General features: G+C 33.8%; 4 protein-coding genes and 1 non-coding gene across 7 annotated transcripts; 2 read left to right on the forward strand and 3 right to left on the reverse strand.

Annotated features, from left to right (window-relative positions):
• Positions 1-2,494: 2,494 nt before the first annotated feature.
• Positions 2,495-6,692, forward strand: LOC103869167 (protein SHI RELATED SEQUENCE 2). Its single transcript, XM_009147262.3, has 2 exons — positions 2,495-4,615; positions 4,995-6,692. Exons 1-2 carry the CDS (start codon positions 4,066-4,068, stop codon positions 5,384-5,386), a joined length of 942 nt encoding a protein of 313 aa, XP_009145510.1. The 5' UTR covers positions 2,495-4,065; the 3' UTR covers positions 5,387-6,692.
• Positions 6,693-7,727: 1,035 nt separating this feature from the next.
• LOC103869258 (aldehyde dehydrogenase family 3 member F1) lies at positions 7,728-10,739 on the reverse strand. 2 transcript variants are annotated; one of them, XM_009147350.3, is made up of 9 exons: positions 10,346-10,736; positions 9,865-9,961; positions 9,578-9,784; positions 9,378-9,502; positions 9,201-9,305; positions 8,949-9,121; positions 8,775-8,865; positions 8,309-8,458; positions 7,728-8,217 (listed from the first exon to the last, which is right to left on the reverse strand). In XM_009147350.3, exons 1-9 carry the CDS (start codon positions 10,604-10,606, stop codon positions 7,981-7,983), a joined length of 1,446 nt encoding a protein of 481 aa, XP_009145598.1. In that variant the 5' UTR covers positions 10,607-10,736; the 3' UTR covers positions 7,728-7,980. The 2 variants fall into 2 exon arrangements, with proteins under 2 accessions (XP_009145598.1, XP_033130842.1); XM_033274951.1 differs by lacking the exon at positions 9,201-9,305 and having other exon boundaries at positions 10,346-10,739.
• Positions 10,740-11,470: 731 nt separating this feature from the next.
• Positions 11,471-11,542, reverse strand: TRNAP-CGG. The gene has a single exon. It is a non-coding gene; the product is annotated as a tRNA-Pro (tRNA).
• A 1,010-nt stretch (positions 11,543-12,552) lies between these two features.
• Positions 12,553-14,349, forward strand: LOC103869353 (GATA transcription factor 7). 2 transcript variants are annotated; one of them, XM_009147519.3, is made up of 2 exons: positions 12,553-13,572; positions 13,725-14,304. In XM_009147519.3, exons 1-2 carry the CDS (start codon positions 13,360-13,362, stop codon positions 14,133-14,135), a joined length of 624 nt encoding a protein of 207 aa, XP_009145767.1. In that variant the 5' UTR covers positions 12,553-13,359; the 3' UTR covers positions 14,136-14,304. The 2 variants fall into 2 exon arrangements, with proteins under 2 accessions (XP_009145767.1, XP_009145707.1); XM_009147459.3 differs by having other exon boundaries at positions 12,578-13,572; positions 13,641-14,349.
• Positions 14,350-14,458: 109 nt separating this feature from the next.
• On the reverse strand, positions 14,459-16,732 carry LOC103869504 (glycine-rich protein 5). Its single transcript, XM_033274962.1, has one exon. It carries the CDS (start codon positions 15,439-15,441, stop codon positions 14,686-14,688), a length of 756 nt encoding a protein of 251 aa, XP_033130853.1. The 5' UTR covers positions 15,442-16,732; the 3' UTR covers positions 14,459-14,685.
• Positions 16,733-19,615: the final 2,883 nt, after the last annotated feature.

Below are 19,615 nucleotides of genomic sequence, written 5' to 3' on the forward strand. Positions count from 1 at the left end.
ATGGTAATGTATATCTTCATTTATCTTATTCGTTGTTGGTATTTATCTTCATTTATCTTGGACTCAAATACATGTATAATAGTTGTCTCGTTGTTTTGTATATAAACATTTGCAACTTAGAAACCAAAACCCCCAACTAAAGACTACAATTTCAATTTTTATTTGTCTTACATCGATTCCCTCATCCAAGCGACACTATGGGTTATTTATTCATAAACTATAATACAAAATAAACTAGTAATAAATACAAATTATAGGAAGAGAAAATAGAATGAGAGAGAGTCAACGCAGATGATAAGGCAATCACTGGGCTCGAGAGACTTCTCGACAGGTTTAAGGGACAGACAGCGAACCTCTTCTTCTTCTCGGGCCTCTCCCACTTATCATTCCTTTCTCTTTCTTTTTTCTTCATTAATTTCGAAAACTTAATAGTAGTTAAATTTTACCAGTATAAATAGCATTTTATTTCCAGATCATTCGGACTAGACTAACCTGGATCGGTCCGATCCTAATATAGCCATTTTTAATTTTAGTTTTTTAGGGTTTAATTTGGTCCGATCATCTGTTCAAGCGGACGAGTCTACTATTATTTATTACCCAAAATGGCAAATAACAAAATAAACATCATTGCTATTGTTCTGGTTCTATCAGGATGTGACAACACCGGTTTTATAGAGGCCAAAATGACTGTGGTGGTTCAAATTTTCTGGATCTCAAAAGTGCAGATCAATTCAACAGGTTTCGGGTCAACCGCAACATCTTGAACTCAAGAATCCTAGTTGATGTATTGACATTTCAAACAGAGATTATTTAGTTCAGATAACAATAATCATACTCCATTGTATAAATATACCTCAAACTTATTAACTTAGTATTTGTAGTGTATCCATATATCCATCGGATAGCATCGCATTCGTGTATGAACTCAACTATATATATGGCCATATTTACTCAAACTATAGCCCTTTTAAAGGAAATTGTATACAAGTTTAGATTTCTTACATATTTTTGTGGTGAGTTGTGAAGTCTAGTAGCTCGGGCATCAAACATGTGATGACTTGATATGACGCTGACCGATCCTCCCTAGAGGCTGCAAGGGGACGCGATCCACTGACCAGTTTTTTTTTATTAAAGCTGTTAATTAGGGCTATCCAAATCCACATATATATATATATATATTGTCCTACGTACGTCGAGCTAGTGGTTTTCATTAGCGACTTCGCTACGAAATAACGAAATTAGTCGCCATTTTAGATATAGTTCTCTAATTAAAACGTTATACATTTTATACCTACTCATATTATAAGTCATCTAGCAAGTTCAGTGACACAAAAACGAAGAGATTCTTTCTTTCATTTCACAGTTTTTGGAATAAAAAAATTAGTGATCTACCATCTCATTTTGCATATTTTTCATGATATGACATTTTGTAATATTCAAATTTCCAATCATTACTTTAAATTTTTTTTAAACTTCATATAATGACAAAAATAAATTACAATTTGACCTTATATAATTCATCTAGCAAGTTTACTGGTTTTCTTTGTCAGCTACCTATTGCTGAATTAAAGTAAGTAGTTTGCATGATTGTGTAGTATAAGCATGCAATTTCATTTAATCATAGAAATCTTACCATAGTACGATATAGTATCAATCTCATTCTTATTCACACATTATTTTGCGTCGTCTTTTATATGGAAATTTATATATAATTCCAGGAGAAAGAAGGAATACAAAAAGAAAAGCACACGTAGGTGGCGCAGTGTTCCCTTGTATAGCCGCAGAGAGTCCAAAGAGTAACATGCATTTTTTTTCATCTTTCGTCACATCTTTATTGGTAATTTTTTCTTTAGCCTATTCAAATTACTCAAGAACGAATATTAATATGTTCACTTGCTAAATCAATAAAAAGAGAACATCTTTTCACTGCTCCGAATCTCTCTGTTTCCGTAAACTATAATATTGTAAATTATTTTTTATACTATTGATTTTTGGTCTATTCTTCACCAAATCATTAATTTTTAGTCACTGAATTAATTATAAATAGTATTAATTTACTACATTCGTAATAATATTATCATTAGTTTTTGATGCGTTGCCTTAAATAACAAAAAAATTCCAACCCTTCTATATGATATATCATTAGTCTAAGCTTCAGTTAGAGATCCCTAATCACAAAAGACTTAAGTACCATGAACTTGACAACCCAAAAAGATTAACATGATTATAAAATAATGTTTTCTCAATTCTACAAACAATACGTAATTTTAAAGAGGAATGATAGTATTTAAATAAATAACAAAAAATGTAGAATGTTTTGTACTGTTATAAAAACCGCTAGGCTGCTCGAATACAAATAGCAGAACCATCGATGAGTTCGATTTTGTTTTTGTAGATTATATCTATCTACCATGATTTGTCGTTTTCTTAAGCCAAAATAGAAAAGAGTTGCCGTGATTTGATCACAAGATTAGAGACGTTTAGTATAGACATCCATATATGTATATATATTATCAGGAAATGTAAATTTAGTATCGGATTGTAACATCGTTTTGTTTAATATCCAAAATACCTAAGCTTGTTTTGTTTTCTTTTTGTTGAAGAAGCTTATACTTAACTAGAGTAAGTGTATAAATAAGTAACAGTAGGTGGAAGCACCGTAGCCTATTGGTTAAGGTTTAAAGGCTTCTACATCAGGTTAGGGATTCGAATCCTAGACTATGCAATTTATTGCAGATTACAGGAAATCCAAGTTTCAAGTCCCGGAGAAAGCGGTTTATTAAACAATTATGCAGACTACAGAGGAAAGGCTTGCAAGGGATCTTCGACATGGTGCAAGTAAATCTGGCCAGGCGTGGATCTTCATAGGACGGCTCAGGTGATGCAGTTAGGCGTAGTTCTTCATAAGGCAGGTAGTATTGTCGGTTGTTGAATCGTCTATGTAATCTTTCCTATATCATAATTGTAAGATCGTAATAAATCAGCGTTAAAAAAAAAAAAATAAGTAACAGTATAATTTCCTTAACAAAAAGTAAAATCGTTTAAATTATGAAAGAAAATCATAATTAAAGCTAAGTTAAAGTAAGCGAGAACCCTAATCAAGGCATCTAGGTGAGAGATTAATATTTTTAGAGATTGGACAAAACGAAAACGTATAAGTTAAGCGTTAAAGATTTATAATCGCGTGAGATTTCAAATCAACCATAGATAATACGATCAATTAATACGTACGGACACATGTGCTATTAAGTATGACTACGCAAGATTATGTGTTAATTTTTTTTTTTTTTTCAAAAAAAAGATTATGTGTTAATTACATTGTTCCATTTTAAGATGCCACTCGCCACGTGGCGAACTCTGGTCCATGGGATGAGAACAAGAAAGCTTGAAACGGTGGATCATCCCCCGTGAGTTTGAAACTCAGAGTCAGGGGAGAGTGGGAGAGAGAGAGAGAGAAAGTCTTTGTTTAATGATATTTACTTTCATAAGGACATAAAAAAAAATTTTGGGGTGAAATATGTTAAGAACTTTTTTTTTGTTCACTCATAAGGACATAACTAGAAGCGTTTTCTTCAGACAAAGCCAAAGCCGAAGTGAGAAGAGGAAAGAAAAGTTTTTCACTTTGGTTTCATAGAATCTTCAAAAGCCCAAATCAGAGTGTTAGAGAGAGAGAGAGAGAGAGAGAGAGAGACTTAAATTCTGGGGATGAGCAGAGCAGAAGAAAGAGAAAGCTCAAAGCCCCACGGCGGCTTGCAGAAAATCAATATATAGAATACTAATAAAGATTTTATAAACAGACAGCTTAAATTCTTCTTTCTTTCTTCTCTTTTGTTTCTTCTTCTTACTTTCTCTCACTTCAACTACCTCACTACACACTTTTTTGTTTTGTTCCGAGAGAGAAAGAGATCTTGGAAAGCATTGGAATTTTGATTGGAAGAGCAAGCAATACCCACGAGTGATAATTAGAAGAAGACAAGAGTCTTAAGGATGTCATGGTAATTAGGGTTTTTGTTGTATGTAAACTATTGGGTCAAGATTAGGGTTTAAAGTGTTAGGTATTAGAAAATGTCTGGGATGTTTTCATTAGGAGGAAACAACAACAACAACAACAACGGATACGAAGAAGAAGAAAATCAACAACAACAAAATACAAATTGGGCTTGGTATAGATCAAATACAAACACCAATAATATTACCCCAGGCTCGAGCCAGTGGCAGATTCCACCAGAGCAGCAGCTTCTCATGCATCATCATCAGTCACAACCACAGCAACAAAGCCTGGATCTTTATCCAGGTCATCAGATCGACGTCTCTGATGTAGCCACATCATCAAGATCCATCACCATAAGCTGTCGGGACTGTGGGAACCAAGCCAAGAAAGATTGCACTCACATGCGTTGTAGGACTTGCTGTAAGAGCCGTGGCTTCGATTGTTCCACTCATGTGAGGAGCACGTGGATCCCCGTTGCCAGACGCCGTGAGAGACAACAGCAGGTTCAGATGTCCACATCTGGAGGCAGCGGCAATGGAGGCGGCGGTTCGAGTATCGCTAAACGTCATAGGGATACTACTCGTCCGGGAACATCCTCCTTTCGCTCGCCATCCGACTCAGCAGGTTATTAGTCTGATCAGATTTGTTTTATTAGTTCAGATTAAAACCATAAGTCTCTACCGTGTTTTGCTCGAATAATTTTGGATAGTTTTACTCTACACTAAACTATTTGTGTTTATTTTTCCATTTACTACTTAGTTTTGTTTTTTACATTTTTAGAAATACAACATTCTATTTTTTTATGCTTTTCCTAACAAAAAAACATTTAAACTGTCAAATCCGTTTATGTCTGCAATTTTCAAAAAAAAATTGATAAAAAACATTAGATTGGCTTTGAAAGTGTCATATATAATTTAACCTGAATAACAATCGTCACAAGAATGTATTGTTTATGTGCGTTGTTTTTTTGTGTGTTGCAAAGTTGATGTGTGTATGTTTTTAGGGTTAGAAATGGGGGAGGCAAGTTTTCCGCCGGAAGTGAGCTCGGATGCGCTTTTCCAGTGTGTAAAAATGAGCGGCGTAGACGACGGAGAAGATGATGGTCAATACGCCTATCAAACGACAGTGAACATCGGAGGTCATCTCTTCAAAGGGATTCTATATGACCAAGGCCCTGAAAGCAGCTACGTGAGTGGTGGTAGTGGCGGAAGCGATCATCAAAGCTCATCTGCAGGTGGTGGAAATCCAATTAATACTCCGGCAATGGCTGACGGTGGAGGAGGATCGTCGACGATGTTTGTAGATCCTAATGCGAGTGGTTACTATTCCAGTAACATGGCGACTATGTTCGTGCCACCAGGTACGCAATTCTATCAAAACCCACCAAGATCTTAAATAATCAAGAACTCGAGTTTAAAAAATAAAAATATATAGTAATGTGTTGTTTTGTGATTTTTTATCAATCATATACTACATGGACGATACTGCAAATCGGTTCAACATCTGCATGTTTGTTTATTTGTAATGTGTTTAATTTTATATTTCAACTGTACGGTAATGGATATTTTTTTTATAAATGTTGAGTATTCGTGGTTTATGAAACATGTAATTTTTTTGGTTCTCGATACGTTTTTCTTTCCATGTTTATGCCGATATTGCCGGTTGGATAAACACGAGAGATTCTTTATGTTATAATATTAAATAAATTTAATATTTTCATAAGGTAGACTGGAGTCTATCTAAATTTAAAGGTAAACTAACTAAAGTAAATTAAATAGTGATAACGACAGGAAAGCAAATGAGGGCAAATATTTTCAAAACATAAGTTACGATTATCGTACTGGCCGGTCCTATATATCGTCAATTCGTCTTTCAGTGTTCTTGTTCGCAATAAATTGGTGTTTGAAAATTTATAAAAAGGGAAGAATATGTATATATGATAATTAATATTCTAGCTAATTTCATAGACAATATAGGGAACAACTCGTGGATTTATATAAATTCCTCTTGCATCACGTGCCTATGGTTAGAGCAGTGCTGGTGAATAAAACAAGGCAATTAGTTTTAGAGTTTATTTATGTATTATTCTTAATCATAAGATTTAATGAGAGCTCCTAATTATAAGTTAAACTAGCTAGTGTTTTTTTGGTGTAAACTAACTAGCTAGTGTTACTAACTTTAGATTATACAAGACACTAAATAATATATCGGATTACAAAACAAAGACATGAAGATTTTTTTTCTTTGAGACGTTCTGACGCCAATGATTTTATCATTACAAAAATATTATAGTTACTGAACCAAAAATAACTTCTTTTACATTATATTATTTTCGTCTAAGAAACATCCGCCATAAGATGTGCATAAATATCGCGAAATCATCTGTTAAAAAATTCACGAAATTCCGTTCAGTGATAGAAGAATATAAGCTATTAGTTAGGTGTTCAAAAAACAAAGCTATTAGTTTATTTTTTATTAGTATAAAGACTCATTCATCGATTTTGTAAGCGTTTCTTGTTAATTTAATTACGCACAGATATTCACCCGAAGTTAGGAAACCATAACAATATAAGTAGCCGATTTAATCCTATTTTTAGGAAAATAGACATGTATATGATGTGTTAAAAAAAAAAAAAAAAAAAAAAAAAAAGACATGTATATATGTAACAATGCATACAAATCCTTATATAGTGTCACTTTATTAACCAAACACTAAAGAAAGGGAAACAAAGAAACGATTAGATCACCTCAAGTTCACGTAGTTTAGGCTGTGGAGCGTACCTTGTCTGACAAGTCACCCATGCTCCTTGATTGTGAACTCTCCAAGAGTGAAGGACACAACTAAAAGAGATATGGTTTCTGGTTGGATTTGAGTTCAAGAAGATACATATAAGACATGACGAGAGAGAGAGAGAGAGAGAGAGAGAGAAGTAAAGATGAAATTAATAATAATGAGGAATGTTGCAGAGATTGGATATGAGGAGGGGCAAGTAAGGGGGACAGGGGCGAAGCCACGTTTAGAGGTGTGGTGGCACGTGCACCCCCTTATTTATTGATATTTGAAATGTTACACCTAAAGTTATTATAGTTTCAGTGGATCAATTGGTAAAAAACGGGGTTTGCACCCATAGTGTCCTGAGTTCAAAACCCATTGCATGTAGATTTATTTTTTATCACTAATAATGCACCCATTAAATAATTCTTCTGGCTTCGCCCCTGAAGGGGGACGTACCAACCAACCAAGAAAAAGAAGAAGCTAGCTAGGGTTTTGGTAGAGCTCTTTACTTAGGGTGGGGATGAAAGAAACTGGCTCAGTGATGCAGTAACCTATAATTGTGGTGTGTGCCCATACTTTTCATCAGCTTTTTTCTTCTTTTTTTCTTTGGACAAGACTCGTATACTTTACTCACATATACACGACCCTATGTAGGTATATTACTGTGTATTTGTATATATACAGGTATACGGTTGAGTGGTCCATTTATTAATAGTTAAATACCAATATTTCTAGATGGATATTGAGTATTGAAGTATCACATTATTCATATATTTTCTTGTAAAATGGTTCATCCAAGTATATTATTTCACTCATTAACCAAAAAGTATAATTCCACTACTATCTAATTCGCCACTGCCTATATTGTTTGAATAGCGGCTATCTTGCAATCAGAATTTCGTAATACTGATATATTTTTTTCGTTAAATTTACTTTTAACCGGGTTTACTAAGAATATACCACGGTAGAAATATATTAGATGTGAACAAATTACTATATATAATATCCCAAGCTTGAATAACAGTTCAATCAAACTTATTAGGTGAAGATATGAAAATCAAAGCTTGAATGACAGTTGAATCAAACTTTTTTTTTTTTGAATCAAACTTATTAGGTGAAGACATGAAAATCAAACATAAAGTCTTATGGATCAATCTCATATATATGTGTATATTGTGTGTGTGCGTGTGCCTCTCTTCCTCATTCCCTGACTTTATTTTTTAAGACCAAGCATAAAGAGAACAAGCTTGAAGTAAGCTTCACGAAATGCGAGTCTAAGAAAGGTGAGCTTGAAGCTGTTCCATGGAGGGTATCGAGCTTCAAGATCCATTGCTAAGCTTCCTTCCATTATTGCCTTCTCGTGACTGAAACATTCGAATGAGTATTTCCCGTGATACCTTCCTATTCCACTCTCTCCCACTCCTCCAAAGGGCAACGCATCACACATATACTGCAATTACAATAACACTTGAAGATGTAAAAAAAATTCTAAAATTGTCTTAAACCAGAGTCAAAAATCATGCTCTGCATATTATATATACCTGGATCATGACGTCGTTGAAAGTAACACTTCCGGAAGATGTTTCTGACAAGATTCTAGTTTTAAGGTTCTCGTCCTTGGTGAATGCATAGATGGCAAGTGGCTTTGGTTTTGACTTGATGAACCCTATGCTTTCTTGGATGTCACGTAACTTCATTACATCAGAGGAGATAGATAATCAGCAAAAAAAAATTCAGTTATCTGTACGATACTACGATTTACTTTATATTGCTTATATCTTTAACACACTTCTATATTTTTTTCTAAATTAGATGAATTTAAAATTCAAAAAAGAGAAATTATATTATAAAGATGAATTTGTTCCATTGTATAATTTTTATAATATAATTTTTAAGAGAAGATATAAAGAAATATTATTTTATCTCTAAATATATATGTTTATATAAATATTTAAAACTCTATTATATATGTAGAACATAATATAGAGTTAGATTGAAGATGCTCACTGTGATAATAGGGAGAATTGGGCCAAATATTTCTTCATTCATTATCTCAGAATCAAGAGGAGGATCCAACAAGATGGTTGGCTCAATATACCTGTCAAACAAATTTAGGTTAAAGAACTTTAGAACTGATTTCGTGTGATGCAAGAAACATGATTAAATCAAAAGCATACGTACAGCTTCTCTTCGTCCATGGAGCCACCATAAACGATTGAAGCTTGAACACCAGGATCATTAAGAAGACGAGCCAATCTCTGAAAGTGTTTCTTGTTGACAATCCTAGAGAGACATCCAGATTCTTTAGGGTTTTCCCCAAAGAAAGACCTTATCATCGGCTTCAACATTTCAATCTATAGAAGAAAAAAATCACCAAAATCTTAGAGATACTACAGATACAGCATTTTCATTTGCATTTGTGTGTAGACTTACCAGAGAAGACGCAAAACTCTTTTCGACAAGAACGTAATCTACAGAGATACAAGCTTGTCCACTGCAAGAACCCCACTTCCCTCCAGAGATTCTCTTCACAACCGACTACACATGCTCATCACCAATAAATAAACTTCAGACACTTTCAAGATCAGGTAAACAGACCAATACACATACCTTCATGTCCTTGGAGACAGAGTGGTGATCAACAATGGTGGGACATTTTCCACCAAGCTCCAATGTCACTGGAGTCAAATGCTCTGCAGCTGCCGCCATTATGATTTTTCCAATTCTTGGACTCCCTACAAACAAATAATAATTACGTTAACTCCACTACAAGCAAGTCCATGAGTTTTGAGGGGTAAAGTGAATGATACCGGTGAAGAAGATCTTGTCCCATTGATGCTTCAAGAGGATAGTGGCGACATCAGGTCCTCCTTCAATAACTTTGATGGCTTTGTTGTCGAGATAAGACGGGATTGTCTTGGCCAGGAAGGCAGATGCGTTAGGGCTTAATTCAGATGCCTTGAGGAGCACGGTATTTCCTGCTGATATTGCCCCAATCAATGGGTCCAAAGACAAAGCTGACCACAAACAATAGCTACGTTACAAATTTATCTCTATTAAAGAAAACATGGAAGTGGTTCAAGATCTGAAATCTTACATATAGGAAAATTCCAGCTAGACAGAACAAGAACCGTCCCATACGGTTCTGAGATCACTTTCCCAGTGGATGGGTAGAACAACAGAGGAAGGTTGCTCTGTTTTGTTCCGCATCAAAAAAACAATTATCAAAAAAAAAAATATTCCCTCAATTTTTTAAAAATGTATGTTGATGTTTTCACACTTAAATTTTCATTATACATATATTATTTTCTGTTCTTAGCTATTTTCCATAATTTTTAACCAATCAAAATGTAATAAATTCAATATTTTCAAAATTTATAATTTACGGTTATTACCGAATATATAGATGTGTTGAAAATAAAATATATTTTTGAAACAATTTTTTAAAAAGAACATGATCAGCTAGAAACCGATGGAGTATTTCTTGCAAATTTTCAAGATCGTTGAGTTTCCTAATCCGGAAACCATATTGTATTATACTTCAGTTGTTAAATATGTGCATAGTATAAGGTTCTTACCTTTTTGGGAACGACCCATTTATCAAGACAGTTTAAAGCAGTAGTAGCAGATCTCATGACAAAGCCAAGCTCATCTCTGAAAGCTTCAGTACTGTGTTTACCCAAATCTTGAAACAGAACATCACACATCTTGTCTTCGTTGTCTTTAACCATCTCTATTATAGCTTCGAGTTGTGTCTTCCTCCACTTCACACTCCTCGTCCTCCCGCTCGCAAACGTATCTCTCATCTCTCTCAAGCTCTGATCCACAACCTCCTCCATGGCTTTCTCTCGTTAACTCTCTCTAATCTGTTCTGAAGCAGAATTTGGTTGTTAAAAAGCTCGCTGCTTATTTTTCTTTTATTGCCGCTTTTGGAGCTAGTGTGTTTCAACCACTTATGGGTGGTGGTTAAAAGTGGAAATAGTAAGGTAAACATTAAATTAGGTTCTGATGTCTTAAGGTTAATAAATCGTTATCATGAACGTGAAAGTCAATATTTTGAATTAAATCTTATACAAGTTGATAAGACATTGAGTTTTCACATGTAACATGTTAGCTATTTTCCACAAAGACTTTATAGTATGGATCGGATCGGTGACATTAATTGGTGTCTATATTGTCTCACCTAATAAAAATCCTAACGTCAGGTTACTGGTTAGCGGCACCGGTCATTAAATGCTTCACTGCTCGTGATATCAAATTCATATCTACGAAGTTGTATTAGTTTATTTTTGTGTTGAATAAAGTAGTAGCATGGGTGATACGATTAACATAAATATAGTTGGGAAACTTCAGTATAATTTTGGAAACGCCAACAGTACTACTTTCATTAGGTTGTCTAGTGTGTTTTGGACCAATAGATCTGTGATTATCCTTGTGTGGAGATGGTTGGAAAATAGTCATAAAAACTAATCCGATCTGTTCTGAAAACAAACTAAACGCATATAGTGTAATGTTTATTTTCGAAGAAAATGATATATATATATACACTATAGTTTTAATTGTGTGTGCTTAAGCCCATTGGGCTAATTAGTCATGTAAACGTTACTTTTCCAGGTAAGTGAACCACCGTATTGTACGCATTTTATTGCGTTAACAAAAATCTAGAGGGAAAAAAAATATGATAGAGCAATATAAAGAAATAAGGGGTGTTCCGAGAATCGAACTCGGGACCTCTCGCACCCGAAGCGAGAATCATACCACTAGACCAAACACCCATTTGCTTTAAATTCAGTAGATTATTTTTATATCGAATATAATGTTGCATGTTTATGTTGTTTAATCTATATAAAGCCTATGCTTTGACCAGAAAAAGAAAAGCCTATGCTGCTACTAGTGATATATTATATCTTTTGTGTAATCTACATATGCGTATGTTGCTAGAAATCTATCATCTTTATACCCTTATTTTTAATATATACTTGTATGATTCGTATGAACATGGTATTATTTTGAAATTTAAGTAAAAAATTAGGTGTTTTCTTTTAGAATAAAAGATTAGGTGTTTGCACGTTCGAGTAGTTACTAGTTTTAGAGCTTATCCTTTTTTAATTTTTAACTGAAGTATACAATACTTTTATGTGTTGGTGTAGTTCACAATTAGTCTACTGTATGTGAGTCAAATTGTTACAAATTCAAGGAATTTCATTAGTGTCTTACACCAATATATCCAGTGGCATGCGAAGGGTTTTATGGACCTAAGACAAATTTTAGAAATAAACTTATTTACAACTATAATAAGAATAATTTTGCAATACGATATATTATATTCACCAAATATACAAGTCTAACAATGTAAAATAATAAGTTTATGCTATATTATGTCATATAAAAAATATATGAATTCAGAAGATGAGTTAGTCTACTTTGTAGAAATGATTTTTTATTTAAATAAGTTTAAATCATTAGAATAAAATTATTTTAAATTTTTGGACGGGTGAAGCGGGTGCATTTTTCAGTATACTGTACACGCTTCTGAATACATCTATTCGGCTTACGATGATGCTCTGATGAGAGATTATACTACCAATTTATCATATGTTATGGTGAGGAGTTGGGCGACACATTCAATTCTTTATTTGAAGACAAAAAAAATCAAAATGATTTGTTTTTTCGGTCCCATTTTCGGATTCTCCACACTGGGCCTTCCACCGACGGTTTAGTGGCCCCCTAATGCATGACTTTAAATTCCATATTCTCAAATCATTATTCTCGACGAATTATTATCAGTTTCAATTTTTTTTCTCCAATGCCATCAATTTCTTTTATCCAAGAAAATATATTCCATTTACCTAATGGCTAATTCTAACGGACTAATTACTGTAAGTTCATGTCAACCATATTCGTGGATAATTGATCGGCGATTGTTTTGGCCCAATAACAACAACACTTCCAAGTAAAAAAAAACATGAACAGTTACAAAAATAAAAACCATGAATATTTAGGTTGAGATGAACCTCCAATCATTACTCATTAGGTTAAACACCATTCCCTTTTAAAAATTCCATTATTTCTGTCCTTTTTTTCCATTTTTCTTGTATTTTGGTTTGTCTTCTTGATGTTACATTCTGATCACATTCATGAGATAGAAACAAGATCACATTCTGCAAGTCAACCAAATAAATCCTCTGAAAAGTTTATCCTCTTGTAATAACTTAATTATCAAACAAAACTCTGTAAAACTGCCATTAAATTTCGATTAACCATTTAAAACGTCTGTAGATAAAAAAATTCTTACGTTGGTATGGGGAAAATGAGGTGGCAATGCATTGGTTTGTTGATTAATGACGAGACATTGCCAAACAAGTCTCCCAAATCCACAAAACCTAACCCACTCTTTGCTTACAGACCCCAATCAGTTATGTCCTGACTCCACCATCTCTATCTCATGAATTTTAAATTTTTGAAAGAAAAAAAACAAATGAAAATATTGGAACTCGAACAATCATTTCTTGAAATATGTAACTGCTCCTCCTATCTTTAAAATAACTGTAGTCACCGGTTTGGGTAATTCTTACCCCAAAAAAATAGCAACATGGAGTATGTAGAAGCATTCCTCAGTGATTTCTCCGTCGATGACCTTCTTGACTTGTCTAGCACGGACGCTTTCGTACGAGAGAAGTCTTCTTCTTCACCAAGAGAAGAAGAACGTGAGAAAGCTAACAGCTCTTCCGACCAAATCACCCTTCTTTCACCTCTCGAAGATATCTTATCTCTTCCCGGCTCTGACTCTAAGCTCAACGTTCCAGTGAGTCCACTTGCGCACTATGTTTCTCTTTCCCTTGTTATTAACTTATCTTATTTTTTTTTGTGAAGGTTGGTGATTTTGAAGACCTAGAATGGCTTTCCAATTTCGTAGATGATTCTTTTCCGGAGTCTTATCTTTACGGTGACTTTCAGGTGAATCCAGTTGAGACAGTGGAGGTTCAGAGGCAGTGCATTCCGGTTAAACCCCGAAGCAAACGCCGTCGTACCAATGGCCATCTATGGTCCCTGGAGTCACCCTATTCCTTCGGAAAGAAGAAGAGAGGGAGACCGAAGGCAGAGACGTCGTCCGGGGACGGTATCCAGCAGCAGACGAGGCGGTGCTGCAGCCATTGTGGGGTCCAGAAAACGCCTCAGTGGAGGATGGGTCCGTTAGGTGCGAAGACGCTGTGTAATGCGTGTGGGGTCCGGTTTAAGTCGGGTAGGCTTTTACCCGAGTATAGACCGGCTTGTAGCCCGACGTTTTCGACTGAGATTCACTCTAACTCACACAGAAAAGTGTTGGAGCTGCGACTGACGAAAACGGCGGATCAGGGTCAGGGTTAACCTGTTGTAACCTATGTTTCTAGTTTACTAGTTTCATATTGTTATTCATATGCATAATGTTATTTTTTTTTAGATAGACTACATCAGTAAGTTATGATAAGATAATCAGAGAGATGGTAGGTTGTTCCATATTCATGAGTTTGAGCTATGATTAGAGATATTTGGTTTATTGAACTTGTGATTTAAAATAAAAACTATGGTCGTTTGGAACTAATTGGGTCCTTCTCAAATACTTGACCGGGCTATGTCTAACTAGTGAAAGAATTAGGAACTTTTATTTTTTTTCTTTTGATAAATCAATCAAATATTGACAGAAGAAGTAAGATCAAACAAATGGGAAACATATTATTATTTTGTTTTTCAATCGAAGCACATAACATAAAAACAAAATTAACAACGAAATTAATCGTTGTGTTGTTGTTCTTATGCCGTTGATAGTACATATAACAAAGAAAAAAGGGGTTACAAAACAGTGGAATTATTGTGTATGTAGTGATTAAAAAGCATGGCTAAAAGTCATATCATAGCTCTTAGTGTATGTCTGATTTACCTATGACTTCCCTTTGATCTTTTTAGCACAACCGGGATACCAACAACGACCGCCGTTTCCGCCGTGTCCATCACCTCCCCATCCCCATCCAAAGCCCCATTCTCCGCCCTTCCCATCACTTCCGCCTACTCCTACCCAACCTCCTCCACGACCTCCGCCACCTCCTCCTCCCCCACCTCCGCCACGATATCCTCCACCGCCACCACCACCTCCTCCTCCACCCCCACCCCCACCACCTCCTCCTCCTCCTCCACCACCACCGCCTCCTCCACCACCGCCTCCTCCACCACCACCTCCTCCTCCTCCACCACCGCCTCCTCCACCACCGCCGCCTCCACCACCACCCCAGCCACGGCCGGAGCCATTTCCGCTACCTCTGCCACCGCCTCCACCTCCACCTCCACCACCACTATTTCTTTTTTTCTTTTTGTGTGTATTTTCTTCTCTGGCTCCACCACCGCCTCCTCCACCCCCACCACCTCCTCCTCCCTCACATTTTCTACTCTTGTTTGCATGACAATTTTCACCAACTAAGTCATTTTCAAACCCAGCGGTCGAAACATTCGTATAAAAGTTCTTAGAATCCAAAACGCTTGAAGATGTAGTACCACTCATAGACCTACTCTCACTTCCATCTCTCTCCTTTAAGTCTCGTAACCCATTAACATTGTTTGAGCTCAGCACCAACACAACAGAAGCAATACCAAACAATAAAACCATCAAGTTTGATGATGATCCCTCGCTTATACTCTCCATTTTAACTATCAGTATATAAATCAAAACATCAAACTATATTCACTTTTCACTCCCTCATTCCTCTCCTTTTTATAGTATGTTCTATCCACTCTTAACTATCAGTCCTAAGCAATTAATTTAACTAATCTCATGCACATGCATCTCCCATAGGGAACCTACCAACTTTTTATTTCCTTCAAAATTTGTTCTCAGTTTATCTATCTATCATAGAGTGACCAAACTATAAAAAAATGCTTCACGCGCAAGATGGTCCAACGATCTATAATACTCGATCAAGGCTAGAAAACATTTTTATTTGAATATATAAGGAATTAGGAAACGTAGTTAAACGCGGGCTTGTTCTAATCCACGACCTTTTGCATAATTAATATAGATAGATAACTGTCTGTCATTGGGTACGTAGGAGTTCATTGCAAATGCATGTGGGTTTTAAAATAAAGTAGCATAATACATATATATATATATATGTTTATTGTTATCAGCAACATAACAAATCAATAAATAGAAATCAAGAGCATATGATAAAATAGTAGGTAATGTGGGCACTAAAAGGGTATTGTCTAACGTACCCTATACGTAATAAGTTTTATTTATATAGGGATGGCGTCTCTTTTGGTTTACGTTATTTCCAATTTTGATAATTCCTTCACACGAAGACGCTTTGTTGTGGTGTTGGTTGGATCTAAATAGGCGTACGTAATATACTTTTCTTTTAGGAGTACCAAAATGTTACATGGCGTTGTCATTTTCATACTCAAAAAAGACCGAATCAAAATAACTATTCAACCTTAAATAAAGATATATATACATATATCACAATCACTAGAAGATAATACGATATTATTCCAGTTTACTAGAATCGATATATCCTATTTGAATTAAGGATACGAGTTTTTAGTTCTGTTCACATAATAGAATAAATCCTTTAATCCATATTCGACATCCACCTAAGTGTTGTTGCTAGAGGCCAGGGGTCTGATTCCCGATCGCTAATGAGATCCGAAGGTATTACAATAAAGTAATCCCTTATATATTAAAAGAGAAGCATTGTAATAAATGCATTCACATTATAATAGACATGTGGCAGCTTCACAATGATTTGATAATAAATATGCTAACGCGTTCACACTATAATCATAAATGTGTTCACACTACGTACTTTGTGATTTTTTTTAATATAAAACTCACATACATAGTTTCAATAAAACTCTAGATTTTTCGGTTCGAATAAAAATAGATAACGAATCAAAAGCTAAACTATATATATATTATTTTTATTGTTTACGGATAAAATTGAGCAAAATATTCATAAATTTTGATTCGATTTGTTATCCGTTTTGATTTGAACCAAAAAATCTTGATATTTGAAACTCTACGAAACAAATCAAATACTAAAATACAATCTCCAAAAAAGAAACAAATCACTAATACCAATATTTTTAGGAACATATATCTAATTTGATATGTTATATGCATATATATACATATATGAAAAGAATTATATATATATGTTATATATATTATACTTTATATCAGTTTTACAATATAAATTTATTATATTAGGTACTAGAATTAAAAGGTTATATAATGTTTTATTTTTGTAATAAAATGTTATTATTAAATTATTTTTAAAATTTTATTTTATTTACAATCAAATCGAATATTCTTTAAAATTCTAAAACATTTCGGATATCCGAGTCACCGAATATCTAGGTGGCTAAAAATCGAATCGAAAAAAATGCTTCCAAATATCTAGATACTTGATATGTGTCCACCCCTATTTACGAATGTAATTTTATTTTCTTTTGATGAAAAAATGACCAATGTCAAGGTCTTTTTTATTTTAAATAAATTTTAATTTTATCTTTAATGTATTATTCTAAACAAAAATATCATTTAATATTAATTAACAATATCTTTATATATTTTCAACTATTTTTATATACTTTTTACATAAATATACATGTGCACCTTGATGTGAGCATCTTATAACTAAGTATTCACCACAGCTGAAGTATCTAATTTTTTTGAAAGTTGAAATATTTTTTCTTAATGTTTCTTTCACTATTGACCAAATTTTAGTTAAATGATTTGTCTTAATAATTTTCTTTTCTTTTTCTTAAACTATTATCTGTTTAAAAACTATAATATGAAACTATTGGTTCGACATGACGACTATCTAAACTTCATAATATGAAAATAAACATATAATATTAATTTTAGGTTTTTATCCGAAAAAACCTAAAAATCAAATGTTTTAACCGAATAAACTAAAATGAATATTAATTTAAAATAATAGTTATATTTTAGAAGATTAAAAACAAAAAAACGTAAAACCTAACTAATATCCAGATTAAACAGATTTATTGCCTTTTTTATTAAAAATAACGAAACTAATAATCACATTCCGCGCAAGGCGCGGGTTATTACCTAGTAAACTGTTATTTGGTCGTAGTCTTATTCTTTATGGGCCGATAATATTAGGTCCACGTATTAGTACTGGGTTATTCTCTTTATATCCGTGTCTTGACTTTGGGCCGATATTGTTAGACTTGATCCTGAAAATATATTTGACAGAGTAGTTTTCTGAACTACTGATTTCATCTATCCATCCGAAGAGAATTGGATAAAATAGTAGTATTAAAAATACATATATGAGGATCAAATATTTGTCTCATTAAAAGGAGACTGTAATGAAAATAAATGTGAAAAGTTGAAAATATATCCAGACGAAAACTCTCTAATTGATGAAATTTGACCAGAAAAATGACGGAGACGCGTGAAGCGACGGAATTCACAAGCGCACCGAGACGTAAATGACTAAATGATAGGCCCAAATCCATATTCCATTATTTTAAATTATTTTAAAATGGATAATGACTGTGATTACGTATTTGTATAATTAATGGTAATTAATTATGTAAAGATGACGGTATGACGACGTAAATAGCGAGCTAATAAGAGTTAAGAACAATTGGATTTGTTATTAATACTTTTGGCTCACAATCGAAATTATTCGTTCCTGGTCCAATATGCTTGAATTCGGAGTAAAACCAAATTATGTACATAAATTAAGTATTCTTATATGGATTAAAACGGTTTAAATATAGGCGGTGAAAGTCAGATGAAACGTACCTCTTAACATCGGCGGATATACACCTAAGGTTGATACGAGTTATGTTTATCGTTTATGTTTCCTATATAAACTTTAAAGAGCTTATGTACATGTAAAATTTCGTGATTCATATCTTTATGATATCATTGTGAACCAATGAAAATGGCTAGGTACGTTCTAATAATTTAGGTTAAATAAACGTATACTAGTTGGCATATGATATACAGTCTTTTTTTGTAACGACGTCGTTTAATGTTTAAATTGCAATTAGCTATGTCATCTAATCTATTAAGAACTCTGATACAACGTAATTATCTGGTATACCTTAGGATTCTAGTGGCAACTGGAAGAATAGTAAATATGAAAACCAAAGAATAATGTGGACTGAAATTGATTTTCTTTGAATTTTCTGTACAGTATTTAATTTAGAATAATAAAACAGTTGAAAAATACACCTACTAATCGGGACATGATTTTTTCTTAGTTATCTTTTCTAGAAAGATTGGTTAATGCCGGAGAACGAGTGGTTACATAACTTACCGACCACTGCGTGTGCTTAGTTAACTCAACCAAAAGAAATTTTAAACGAGGAGAATATGTTTAAAATGAAAAAACTTATACACGGTAGATGTGCATGTTAAAGTGAGACTATATACGAAATATTTTTAAATTCATAACGTTACTTTACACGAAAAGAAATTGTTTCTTGTTGAAAAGTTTGATGGTCTTAGATAGACAAAAGTTCTGTGCATTTTTATAACCTTCTTTAGTGAAGACTAAAACATGTGTTTGATTAAGTAACATAAGAGTTTTTCTTTTAGATACAGAAGATATTAGGAAATGCTCGAGTAAGAGAAAAATTAACTTTAATTAGTTTAGCGCCATTTTCTTTCTCCGTTAGCAAAAAAATAGGTTTTTAAAAACAGTGTTTAGATTAATATATTTCAGTCACTAAGTTAAATATAAAACGAAGTTGGTAAGAACAGACACAAAAAAGACATGAAGTTGGTAAGGTCAGACTATTACGAGAAAGAATATATTATTCGATTTAATTAGGTA

The sequence above is a fragment of the Brassica rapa genome, chromosome A01, assembly GCF_000309985.2.
Source record: "Brassica rapa cultivar Chiifu-401-42 chromosome A01, CAAS_Brap_v3.01, whole genome shotgun sequence".
Lineage (NCBI taxonomy): Eukaryota > Viridiplantae > Streptophyta > Magnoliopsida > Brassicales > Brassicaceae > Brassica > Brassica rapa.